This window comes from Pogoniulus pusillus, chromosome 39 (genome assembly GCF_015220805.1).
Source record: "Pogoniulus pusillus isolate bPogPus1 chromosome 39, bPogPus1.pri, whole genome shotgun sequence".
Classification (NCBI taxonomy): domain Eukaryota; kingdom Metazoa; phylum Chordata; class Aves; order Piciformes; family Lybiidae; genus Pogoniulus; species Pogoniulus pusillus.
In genome coordinates, this window is record NC_087302.1 from 4,557,383 (window position 1) to 4,570,242 (window position 12,860).

Consider the following 12,860-nt stretch of genomic DNA (forward strand, 5'->3'; position numbering starts at 1 on the left):
CAGCAATGTGCCCTTGTGGCCAGGAAGGCCAATGGGGTCCTGGGGTGTGTTAGGAAGAGTGTCCTGCAGATCAAGGGAGGTTCTCCTCCCTCTCTGCTCTGCCCTGCTGAGACCTCATCTTGAATACTGTGTTCAGGTTTGGGCTCCCCAGCAGAGGAACAGGGATCTGCTGGAGAGGGTCCAGTGGAGGGCTATGAGGATGATGAGGGGACTGGAGAGAATGGCTGATGAGGAGAGGCTGAGGGCCCTGGGGCTGCTTAGTCTGCAGAAGAGAAGACTGAGAGGGGATTGGATCAATGTTCATAAGTGTGTGAAGGCTGCCAGGGCACAGGCTCTGCTCACTGCTCCCTGGGATAGGACAAGCAGCAGTGGATGGAAGCTGCAGCACAGGAGGTTGCAGCTCAACACAAGGGGCAACTTCTTGCCTGGAAGGGTCCCAGAGCCCTGGCACAGGCTGCCCAGAGAGGTTGTGGAGTCTCCTTGTGTGGAGCCTTCCCAGGCCTGTCTGGATGTGTTCCTCTGTGATCTGTGTTAGTTAGGATTGTCCTGCTGTGGCAGGGGGCTTGGACTGGATGATCTCTTTGGGTCCCTTCCAGCCCCTAACATCCTGTGACCCCGTGGAGCTGTGATCCTATGAGCCTGTGATCCTGTGGTCCTGTGAAGATGTGACCCTGTGATCCTGTGATCCTGTGGTCCTGTAAAGATGTGAACCTGTGGTCCTGTGACCCTATGATCCTATGATCCTGTGATCCCCTGACCCTGTGATCCTGTGAAGCTGTGATCCTGTGGTCCTGTAAAGATGTGAACCTGTGGTCCTGTGACCCTGTGATCCTATGACCCTGTGATCCTATGACCCTGTGATCCTATGACCCTGTGATCCTGTGACCCTGTGATCCTGTGACCCTGTGATCCTGTGATCCTGTGACCCTATGAGCCTATGACCCTGTGACCCTGTGATCCTATGATCCTGTGACCCTGTGATCCTATGAGCCTGTGATCCTGTGGCCCTGTGATCCTATGAGCCTGTGATCCTGTGGCCCTGTGATCCTGTGACCCTGTGATCCTATGACCCTGTGATCCCGTGATCCGAGGTGGTTTTTCCCCTGTGCTGCTGTGTTCTCTCCTCCCCGTGGGGCTCTCTCCTGACCTGCAGGTGCTCTCTCCTGTGTTGCAGAGATCCGAGCCCAGTTGGTGGAGCAGCTGAAATGCCTTGACCAGCAGTGTGAGCTCCGGGTCCAGCTGCTGCAGGACCTGCAGGATTTCTTCCGCAAGAAGGCAGAGATTGAGATGGATTACTCAAGGAATTTGGAGAAGTTGGCTGAGAGATTCCTGGCTAAAACTAGGAGCACCAAAGACCAGCAATTCAAGTAGAGTATTTTGCCTTTTGGTTTGGTTTGGTTTCCCCTCTCCTGTAGGTCCTCACTGGCAGTACAGGCTGGGGGATGAGGTGTTAGAGAAGCAGCCCTGTGCAAGGGGACTTGGGGATGCTGGTGGTGAGGAGCTGGATGGGAGCAGGCAGTGCCACTGCAGCCCAGAAGGCAAATCATAGCCTGGGCTGCAGCAGCAGGAGTGTGCCCAGCAGAGCCAGAGAGGGGATTCTGCCCCTTTGCTCTGCTCTGGTGAGACCTCACCTGGGGTACTGCATCCAGTTCTGGAGCCCTCACTGTAGGAAGGACATGAACCTTCTGTGATCTCTTCCAGCCTGGTTGATTCTATCACCTGATGGGGAGGGTCCAGAAGAGAGCCATGAAAATGATCAGAGGGCTGGAGCAGCTCTGCTGTGAGGACAGGCTGAGGGAGCTGAGGGTATTCAGCCTTAGGCTCTGGGGGGACCTAAGAGCAGCTTGCCAGCACCTGAAGGGGGCCAGCAGGAAGGATGGAGAGAAGCTGTTTCCAAAGGCCTCAGTGACAGGACGAGGGGCAATGGGTTCAAGCTTGAGAAGAGCAGATTTAGATTGCAAGTTAGGAACAAGTTCTTTACTGTGAAGGTGGTGGAGCACTGGAACAGACTGCCCAGGGAGGTGGTTGAGGCCCCTTCCCTGGAGATGTTCAAGATGAGGGTTGATGGGGCCCTGGGTGACCTGGGCTAGTGGGGATGGGCCTGCTGGTCTCTGCCCATGGTGGGGAGGTTGGAGTGGATGATCTCTGAGCTCCCTTCCAACCTGAGCCATTCTATGCACAAGGGTGGTGAGACTCTGGAATAGGCTGCCCAGGCAGGCTGTGGCTGCCTTCTGCCTGTGGCTGTTCAAGGCCAGGCTGGATGAAGCTTTGAGCAGCAGGGTCTAGTAAAGAGGTGTCCCTGCCCATGGTAGGGTGGAGTGGATGATCTCTGAGCTCCCTTCCAACCTGAGCCATTCCATGTATGAGGGTGGTGAGACTCTGGAATAGGCTGCCCAGGGAGGCTGTGGCTGCCTCCTGCCTGTGGCTGTTCAAGGCCAGGCTGGATGAAGCTTTGAGCAGCAGAGTCTAGTAGAGAGGTGTCCCTGCCCATGGTAGGGTGGAGTGGATGATCCCTGAGCTCCCTTCCAACCTGAGCCATTCCATGTATGAGGGAAGTGAGACCCTGGAATAGGCTGCCCAGGGAGGCTGTGGCTGCCTCCTGCCTGTGGCTGTTCAAGGCCAGGCTGGATGAAGCTTTGAGCAGCAGAGTCTAGTAGAGAGGTGTCCCTGCCCATGGTAGGGTGGAGTGGATGATCCCTGAGCTCCCTTCCAACCTGAGCCATTCCATGTATGAGGGTGGTGAGACCCTGGAATAGGCTGCCCAGGGAGGCTGTGGCTGCCTCCTCCCTGGGGGAGTTCAAGACTAAGTTGAACGAGACCTTAAGCAACCAACTCTAGTTGCAAGGTTTCCCTGCCCATGAAGCTCTAACCTCTTTGGGAAGCCCCTAGAAGACCATTTGATCCAAGGCCAGCCATCAGCTCTGTCCTCCTGAGGAGCCTGGCATTCCGTGGCTGGGAGATGTGCAGCAGTGGGTGGCTGGGCTGTAATTGCCTGGCCCTGACCCTATAAATGCAGAGTAATAGCAGGTTCCTCCCAGAAGGTGCTAATTATGTCAGAAGGTACCATATCATTCAGGGAGTGCTTACCATGTCACTTGCCTTTTTTAGATCTCCTAACACACTGTCAAGGAGGAAATCTGTCAGGCACTCACCCTGTAATTTGCATCTGCTTCCATACTCAAGAGCTATTATGGCATTGCCAAGTTGCTCCCAATGTGTTCATTTAAGGGAATGCTGTCAAGGGCAAGGAGGCTTCAGCTTGACCCTTGAAATTGGATTGTGTGGCTTCCTCCATCATCCATCCCCATGCTGGGTAAAGCACAAGCTTAGAGGAATCAGTATAGGTTGGGGACTGAGCTGTTGGAAGGCAGAGAAGGGGAAAAGGATTTGAGGGTCCTGGTGAATGGGAGGGTGAGCATGAGCCAGCAATGTGCTCTGGTGGCCAGCAGGGCAAATGCCATTCTAGGGTGGATTAGAAGGGCTGTGGTTAGTAGGTCAAGAGAGGTTCTCCTGCCTCTATACTCTGCTCTGGTGAGGCTGCATCTGGAGTACTGTGTCCAGTTCTGGGCTACTCAGTTCAGGAAGGACTTAGAACTGCTTAAGAGAGTCCAGAGCCACAATGGGAATGGAACAGCTCTGTTAGGAGGAGAGCCTGAGGGAGCTGGGGCTGGGAGCTTGGAGGAGATGATCTGTGTTAGATAGTGTTGTCCTGCTCTGGCAGGGGGGGTGGACTGGATGATCTCCTTGGGTCCCTTCCAGCCCCTAACATCCTGTGAGACTGAGAGGTGACCTCATCAGTGTTTATAAAGATCACAGAATCATAGAATGAAGCAGGTTGGAAGAGAGCTCCAAGCTCAGCCAGCCCAACCTAGCACCCAGCCCTGCCCAACCAACCAGACCATGGCACTAAGTGCCCCAGCCAGGCTGCTTTTGAAGATGTGCAGGTGAGTGGCAGAGCTGGAGCCTGTGGGCATGGTTTAGTGGCCATGGTGGTGTTGGGTTGCTGGTTGGACTAGATGCTCTTGGAGGTCTTTTCCAACTGAAACAATTCTGTGATTCTATAAAAAAGAAATAAAAGAGACAAAAATAAAGAGTAGAATCATAGAATCAGTCAGGCTTGGAAGGGCCCACAAGGATCATCTAGTTCCAACCCCATGCCATGGGCAGGGGCACCCTACCCTAGAGCAGGCTGGCCAGAGAATAAAATGAAAAGAAAGAGGGGAAAAAAAAAGTGAAAAGAAAGAGAGGGGGGAAAGAGGGGAAAAAAAGAGGAAAAAAGAAAAGAAAGAGAAAAGAAGGAAAAAAAAGGAAAAAGGAAAAAGAGAAAAAAGGAGGGGGAAAAGGAAAGAAAAAAGGAGGGGGAAAAGGAAAGAAAAAAAGGAGGAAAAGGAAAGAAAAAAGGAGAAAAATGAAAGAAAAAAAGGAGGAAAAGGAAAGAAAAAAGGAGAAAAATGAAAGAAAAAAAGGAGGAAAAGGAAAGAGAAAAGGAGGAAAAGGAAAGAAAAAAGGAGAAAAAGGAAAGAAAAATGGAAAACAAAAAATAAAGGAAGAGTTGAGAAAAGAGAAAAAGTGAAAGAAAGAAAAAATAAAAGTAGAAAAGGAAAAAGAATTGAAAAAAGAGTGAAAGAAAAATCCAAGAAAGATAAAAAAATAAAAGAGTAAAAAAAGGAAAAGGAAAGAGCTGGAAAAAGAGAAAAAGAAAAGAAAAATAATAGAAGTAAGAAAGAAAAAAAAAGAGATGGAATAAAGAAGAGAAAAAGACTTAAAGAGAAAAAGTAAAAGAGTTTTAAAAAGGAAAAAGTAAGAATTGGGAAAAAAAGAGAAAAATAAAAGAAAGAGAAAAAATAAGAGCAAAATAAATTAGAAGGAGTTGGAAAAAGAAGAAGAAGAGAAAAAGAGAAAAATAAAGTAAAAAAAGTATAAAAAGGAAAAGGGTTGGAAAAAAGAAGAAAAAAAGAAAAATAAAAGAAAGATAAAATAAGAGTTAAAAACAAGGAAAAAAGAGATGGAAAAAAGAAGAGAAAAATAAAAGAAAGAGTAAAAAAAAGAGTTATTGAAAAAGAATTGGGGGGGGGGGAAAGAAGAGGAAAAGAAAAAAGTAAAAGAAAAAGAGAAAAATAAAAGAAAAAGAAAAAATAAGACCTAAAAATTTAAAAAGAAAGAGTTAGAAAAAGAAGAGAAAAAGAGAAAAATAAAGGGAAAAAGAGTTGGGAAAAAGGGAGCAGAACAAAGAGTTGAGGAAAAAAAGAAGAGAAAACAAAAATAAAAGAAAGGTAAAATAGAAGAGTTAAAAGGAAAAAGAAAGAGTTGGAAAAGAAGGGAAAAGGAGGAAAAAAAAAGAGATTAAAGAGTAAAAAAAAAAAAAGGGAAAAAGAGATTAAAAAAGAGAAAAAGAGAAAAATAAAAGAGATTAAAGAGTAAAGAAAAAGAAAAAGAGATGAAAAAAACAGAAAAAGAGAAAAATAAAAGAAAAAGAGGGGGGAAAAAAAAGAGTGGGAAAAAGAAAAAGCAGAGAAAGAGAGCAAAAGAAAGAGGAAAAATAAAAGAAAGGGGGAAAAACTGAAGGAAAAGGAAAAAAAGAGCCCAAGTGCTATTTTGAGGCCATCTTTTAAACCAAGCTGATTGCTGTGGAAGTAGGATCCTGAGTAGCAGTTGTCAGCTGGAGAGCTGAAGGTGCAGGATGGCCCAGCAGGACCTTCAGATGGCTTTCTGGCAGCCTTTGCCTGGAAGCAGGAGCTGCAGGCTAAGTCTGGCAGGCTGCAGGCTGAGCACTTGTAAACAACAGATGTTCCTCACTGGGATCTCTTGGAAGAGCAGGGCAGGGAGCAGTGGGGATGTCCTGAGCTGGCAGCAAGAAAAGGAGAAGCAAAGTGGGCAGCTTGCAGAGGGTTCAGCTTTAGTCTTCTTGAAATCCAAGTCATCTCTTTAAAAGGAAGGAGGAGTCAGGCTGGGAGGAGAGCTGTGGAAGAGAGCTTTTGGGTCATGTGGACTTTGGCTGGCTGTTGTTTTCTTGTCAAGGGTTCTGGAGGCCTGGAGCAGGATGGAGAGAGGTTGTGGAGTGTCCTTCTCTGGAGAGGTTCCAACCTTACCCCCGTGGCCATTGTGATCCTGGGCAAGCTGCTGCCTGGAACAGGATGGAGAGAGGTTGTGGAGTGTCCTTCTCTGGAGAGGTTCCAACCTTACCCCCGTGGCCATTGTGATCCTGGGCAAGCTGCTGCCTGGAACAGGATGGAGAGAGGTTGTGGAGTGTCCTGCTCTGGAGAGGTTCCAACCTTACCCCTATGGTCATTGTGATCCTGGGCAAGCTGCTGCCTGGTTCCAACCTTACCCCTATGGTCATTGTGATCCTGGGCAAGCTGCTGCCTGGAGCAGGGTGGAGAGAGGTTGTGGAGTGTCCTCTGGAGAGGTTCCAACCTTACCCCTATGGTCATTGTGATCCTGGGCAAGCTGCTGCCTGGTTCCAACCTTACCCCTATGGTCATTGTGATCCTGGGCAAGCTGCTGCCTGGTTCCAACCTTACCCCTATGGTCATTGTGATCCTGGGCAAGCTGCTGCCTGGAGCAGGATGGAGAGAGGTTGTGGAGTGTTCTTCTCTGGAGAGGTTCCAACCTTACCCCTATGGTCATTGTGATCCTGGGCAAGCTGCTGCCTGGAGCAGGGTGGAGAGAGGTTGTGGAGTGTCCTTCTCTGGAGAGATTCCAATCCTACCCCCATGGCCATTGAGATCCTGAGCAAGCTGCTGTGGGTTCTCTGCTTTAGTATAGGGCTTGGACTGGGTCACCCCCAGAGGTTCCTTCTAGCCCTCACCATGATGACGTTCATAGAATCATAGTCAGGGTTGGAAGAGGCCACAAGGATCAGGCAGTTCCAACCCCCCTGCCATGGGCAGGGATACCCTACCCTAGAGCAGGCTGCACACAGCCTCATCCAGCACTACAGGCTGGGGACAGAGGGGCTGAGAGCAGGCAGGCAGAGAGGGAGCTGGGGGTGCTGGCAGAGAGGAGCTGCAGAGGAGGCAGCAGTGCCCAGGTGGGCAGCAGAGCCAATGGCATCCTGGGCTGGCTCAGGAGCAGTGTGGGCAGCAGGACAAGGGAGGTTCTTGTGCCCCTGTGCTCAGCACTGCTCAGGCCACCCCTGGAGTGCTGTGTCCAGTTCTGGGCTCCTCCATTGCAGAGAGATGTTGAGGTGCTGGAAGGTGTTTGGAGAAGGGCAGCAAGGCTGGGGAGGGGCCTGGAGCACAGCCCTGTGAGGAGAGGCTGAGGGAGCTGGGGGGGTGCAGCCTGCAGCAGAGGAGGCTCAGGGCAGAGCTCATTGCTGCCTGCAGCTGCCTGCAGGGAGGCTGTAGCCAGGTGGGGTTGGGCTCTGCTGCCAGGCAGCCAGGGCCAGAAGAAGGGGACACAGCCTCAAGCTGTGCCAGGGCAGGTCTAGGCTGGATGTTGTTAGGAAGTTGTTGTCAGAGAGAGTGATTGGCATTGGAATGGGCTGCCCAGGGAGGTGGTGGAGTGGCTGTGGCTGGAGGTGTTGCAGCCAAGCCTGGCTGGGGCACTTAGTGCCATGGTGTGGTTGGTTGGGCAGGGCTGGGTGCTAGGTTGGGCTGGCTGAGCTTGGAGCTCTCTTCCAGCTTGCCTGATTCTGTGGTTCCATGGAAACCCACTCTTCCTATTCCTGGGTGTGAGGGGCTGGTTTTGGTAGTTTTGAATCTAGTAGAGGTTGAAGGTCTTGTTTTCAAGACTGCTTCTGATTGGGGTTACCTTGCCAATGTCCAACCAAGTGTTGTTTGCCTCTGTGTCTGTCTCCTGCTTGCCTTAAAGCAGATCACCCTTGGAGTGTCTGTGAGCTCCTCATATGAATGAGGAATTTAATTAAGCCATTGCAGAGAGCTGGGACTCAATCTTCCCTTCTGATCTTTTTGAGAGCAACTGGAGGCTTTGAAGTGCAAGTTGCACAGGACCCAATCAAGATAACACCCAAGAAACCACAGAAGCTTCATACTTTGTGGTTCCTGAAAAATCTCTGCACAACTTCCTCTTCCTGCTCCCAGCCCCCGCCCTGTGATTGCTGTGATCTGGTGTAATTCAGCCTGACCTAAATCATAGCATCACAGAATAGAAACATGGAATCAGGCAAGGTTGGAAGGGACCACAAGGATCAACCAGTTCCAACCCTCCTGCCATGCCCAGGGACACCTCACCCTAGGTCAGGCTGGCCAGAGCCCCATCCAGCCTGGCCTTAAACACCTCCAGGGATGAGGGTTCCAAAACCTCCCTGGGCAACCCATTCCAGGCTCTCACCACCCTCATGGTGAAGAACTTCTTCCTCACACCCAGTCTGAATCTACCAATCTGCTCCACTCGCCCAGATCTGATCAGCTTTCCTTTTGAAGGATCAGTAGTGACTCCTGACATCCTGCAGCATCCTTGCTCTCAGTCACACCCCCCTGAGCTCCTCAGGGCTTCTTTTTCTCCCCTCTTTCATCCCTTCCATGAAAAGCTGGAAGCAGAATCCCTTCAGCAGCTCCTCTGAGAGTTGCAGTGGTTAATGGCAGTCACAATTTGCTTCTCTGCCATCTGCTTGTGGGTTGGGATAGGAGAGGGACTGTTGTAAACAGTTGGGTAACTTCTGCTCCATGGTGTCAAAACTGTTGCCATCTTCCCCCCCAGAATAGGCTGGGATTTTTGGAGGTGCTTTCACAGTTAATGTGTGTGGAGCTTTAGAGGCTACTTGGAAGGTTTGAAGCAAGCAGCTACCTCTTTCCTTGCTGTGTTGCCTCTGCCTGAAGGCTGCATTTTGGCAGCACAGTGTAGTTGTCACTAGTGAATAATGGAGAGGTTTTGTCTTGCTTCCTCTAAGAACCTTGCTGGGAGAGGAGGCTGTGGCCAGGTGGGGTTGGGCTCTGCTGCCAGGCAAGCAGCAGCAGAACAAGGGGACAGAGTCTCAAGCTGTGCCAGGGCAGGTCTAGGCTGGATATGAGGAGGAAGTTGTTGTCAGAGAGAGTGATTGGCACTGGAATGGGCTGCCCAGGGAGGTGGTGGAGTGGCTGTGGCTGGAGGTGTTGCAGCCAAGCCTGGCTGGGGCACTTAGTGCCATGGTGTGGTTGGTTGGGCAGGGCTGGGTGCTAGGTTGGGCTGGCTGAGCTTGGAGCTCTCTTCCAGCCTGCTTCATTCTATGATTCTATGAAAACCTGAACCTGTACAAAAGCACAACCCCAGAGTGGTGGAAGTTAGAAGGAATCTCTGGAGAGATTGCCCAGGATCACAATGGCTGAGGGAGGTTGGGATCTCTGCACACAAGGAGACTCCACAACCTCTCTGGGCAGCCTGCTGCAGGGCTCCAGCACCCTCACTCCAAAGAAGTTTCTCTTTCTGTTCGAATGGTACCTCCTGGGTTGCAGTTTGTGCACATTGCCCCTTGTCCTGGGCACCACTAACAAGAGCCTGGCCCCATCCTCTTGCCCCCTACCCTTTAACATTCATGGAATCACTGAATCACAGCACCATGCAGGTTGGCAAAGCCCCTCAGGGGCACCAAGGCCAACCTAGAGCCCTACTAGAATCATAGAATCATAGAATCAACCAGGTTGGAAGAGACCTCCAAGATCATCCAGTCCAACCTAGCACCCAGCCCTAACCAATCAGCCAGACCATGGCACTAAGTGCCTCATCCAGTCTTTTCTTGAAGACCCCCAGGGATGGTGCCTCCACCACCTCCCTGGGCAGCCCATTCCAATGGGAAATCACTCTCTCTGTGAAGAACTTCTTCCTAATATCCAGCCTATACCTACCCCTACAACATTCACCTGAAACCATCTCCCTAAGCACCCCATCCAAACCACCCTGAAACACATCCAGGGTGGGTGACTCTACCACCTCCCTGGGCTGCTCTTCTCCAGGCTCAACAGCCCCAGGGCTCTCAGCCTTTCCTCATAAGACCATTTTAACAAGGCACTGAAGGAGTTAATGGAACCAACAGATACCAAGAAATGGGGGGAAAAAAAAAGGCATTCAAAGGCCAAATCTTGCTGAGGGCAGAGCTGTGGCTGCAGGAGGTTGGGCTCAGGGTGGGGCAGTGCCAGCACTCAGCCCAAGGTGACAATCCTGGCTAGCAGATTGGAAGCATGTGGGGGTTGTGCTGCTTTTTCTCCTGCAGGATGGGTGCCCTTTCATGTCTAACCACACCGAGGGTGTCAACAACCCATCTGGCGCCATTAGACACCAGCAGTTTTACTCACCATGCCTTTCATGGGCTCCTGGTATTCAGGCTATGTGCTGCCTGAGAATAGCTCTGGGTGCTGTGGCAGGGGCAGGCTGGACAGCTGGGAGGTGAGCAGTTAACTGTTGCATCTCTGCTGCTTCCCAGCTGGGCCCTTCACTTTGCTTTGGAGAGCAAAGCACTCAGGCTGTGCTGCTCTTGGGCTGCTTGCAGGGGTCCTTCTCTACAGCCTTTGCTTCTTCTTGGGCCCTTGGTTTCTTGCTTGTATTTTTGGCTATAGTTGCCTTGTTAGACCCTTGGTCCCTTGCATGTATCCTCATCTATAGTTGTAGCCCATTGGTCCTTGTTGGACTCTTGGTCCCTTGCATATGTCCTTATCTATAGTTGCAGCCCATGGTCCTTGTTGGACCCTTGGTCCCTTGCATATGTCCTTATCTATAGTTGCAGCCCATGGTCCTTGTAGACCCTTGGTCCCTTGCATATGTCCTTATCTATAGTTGTAGCCCATGGTCCTTGTTGGACTCTTGGTCCCTTGCATATGTCCTCATCTATAGTTGCAGCCCTTGGTCCTTGTTGGACCCTTGGTCCCTTCCATATGTCCTTGTCTGTAGTTGTAGCCCTTGGTCCTTGTTGGACCCTTGGTCCCTTCCATATGTTCTTGTCTGTAGTTGCAGCCCATAGTCCTTGTTGGACTCTTGGTCCCTTGCATATGTCCTCATCTGTAGTTGCAACCCTTGGTCCTTGTTGGACCTGTGGTCCCTTGCATGTGTCCTTGTCTATAGTTGCAGCCCTTGGTCCTTGTTAGACCTGTGGTCCCTTGCAGATGTTCATGTCTGTAGTTGCAACTCTTGGTTCTTGTTGGACCCTTGCTCCCTTGCACATGTCCTTGTCTCATAGCTGCAGCCCTTGGTTCTTATTAAACCTGTGGTGCCATGGTCCTTGTTGGACCAGAACCTGTCACTGAATCGTAGAACCAAGCAGGTTGGAAGAGAGCTCCAAGCTCAGCCAGCCCAACCTAGCACCCAGCCCTGCCCAACCAACCACACCATGGCACTAAGTGCCCCAGCCAGCCTTGGCTGCAACACCTGCAGGCATGGTAACTCCACCACCTCCCTGGGCAGCCCATTCCAGTGCCAATCACTCTCTCTGACAACAACTTCCTCCTCACATCCAGCCTAGACCTGCCCTGGCACAGCTTCAGGCTGTGTCCCCTTGTTCTGATACTGGGTGCTTGGCAGCAGAGCCCAACCCCACCTGGCTACAGCCTCCCTGCAGGCAGCTGCAGACAGCAATGAGCTCTGCCCTGAGCCTCCTCTGCTGCAGGCTGCACCCCCCCAGCTCCCTCAGCCTCTCCTCACAGGGCTGTGCTCCAGGCCCCTCCCCAGCCTTGCTGCCCTTCTCCAAACACCTTCCAGCACCTCAACAGCTCTCTGCAGTGAAGGAGCCCAGACCTGGACACAGCACTCCAGATGTGGCCTGAGCAGTGCTGAGCATAGGGGCACAGGAACCTCCCTTGTCCTGCTGCCCACACTGCTCCTGAGCCAGCCCAGGATGCCATTGGCTCTGCTGCCCACCTGGGCACTGCTGCCTCCTCTGCAGCTCCTCTCTGCCAGCACCCCCAGCTCCCTCTCTGCCTGGCTGCTCTCAGCCCCTCAGTCCCCAGCCTGTAGTGCTGCTTGGGGTTGTTGTGGCCAAAGTGCAGAACCCTGCACTTGGCCTTGTTCAGTCTCATCCCCTTGGCCTCTGCCCACCCATGCAGCCTGCCCAGGTCCCTCTGTAGGGCTCTGCTACCCTTACCTCCACCTATGCCCTCCCAAGGGCTGGTTGCCTGGTTAGAACCTGGAGGTTCCCAACTCTATTAGCCAGGACTCAAAGTTACTAATTAGCTCTCTGGCAAATTGACAAACCAAACAGTGTGCTGCAAGCACTGATTGCAGCTGGGGGGGGCGGGGGGTAGTGGGGGTGGAAGGGGAGGGGGTGAGCCTTTGATTTCTGCAGCTTCACATCTGGCAGCTCCAACCTTGTGCAGTTCTGCATTTTGATCGTTCCAGCTGGGTTTGCACATCAGCAGGATCTGCAGCACAGGACACTGAAGTACAAAGAGAACTGTTCCCTAGATGAAATCAAGTCTGGGCCTCCTCACATTGTCCTTTTTTCCCCTTTTTTCTTCCTTATAATTTAAAAGAAAAAGAAACCTTTCCCCCCCTCACCCCCCCCCATGTTATTTTTTCTTTTCCTGTTGTTTTCCTTTCTGATGTTTTTCTGCTTTTATCCTTTTGCCTCTTTCCCTTTGCTTCCCCCCCACTTCCCTTTGCTTCCCCCCCTTCCTTCTGCTTTCTCCCACTTTCTCTCTGCCTTTTCCCCCCCTCTTTCCCTCTGCTTTTCCCTCTGCTTCCCCCCCCTCTTGCCCTCTGCTTCCCCCTCCTCTTGCCCTCTGCTTCCCCCCTCTTTCCCTCTGCTTCCCCCCCCTCTTTCCCTCTGCTTCCCCCCTCTCTTTCCCTCTGCTTCCCCCCTCTCTTTCCCTCTGCTTCCCCCCTCTCTTTCCCTCTGCTTCCCCCCTCTCTTTCCCTCTGCTTCCCCCCTCTCTTTCCCTCTGCTTCCCCCCCTCTTTCCCTCTGCTTCCCCCCCTCTTTCCCTCTGCTTCCCCCCT

The 12,860-nt window shown here is 51.6% G+C and overlaps 1 protein-coding gene across 6 annotated transcripts in view; it reads left to right on the forward strand.

Annotated features, from left to right (window-relative positions):
* SRGAP2 (SLIT-ROBO Rho GTPase activating protein 2) overlaps positions 1–12,860 on the forward strand; it is a 163,546-nt gene that overhangs the window by 58,097 nt on the left and 92,589 nt on the right. For all 6 annotated transcript variants that reach the window (XM_064173801.1, XM_064173803.1, XM_064173798.1 and 3 more), the window contains exon 3: positions 1,175–1,367. In XM_064173801.1, the coding sequence (XP_064029871.1) occupies positions 1,175–1,367 (193 nt within the window). The remainder of the gene's footprint in view (positions 1–1,174; positions 1,368–12,860) is intronic.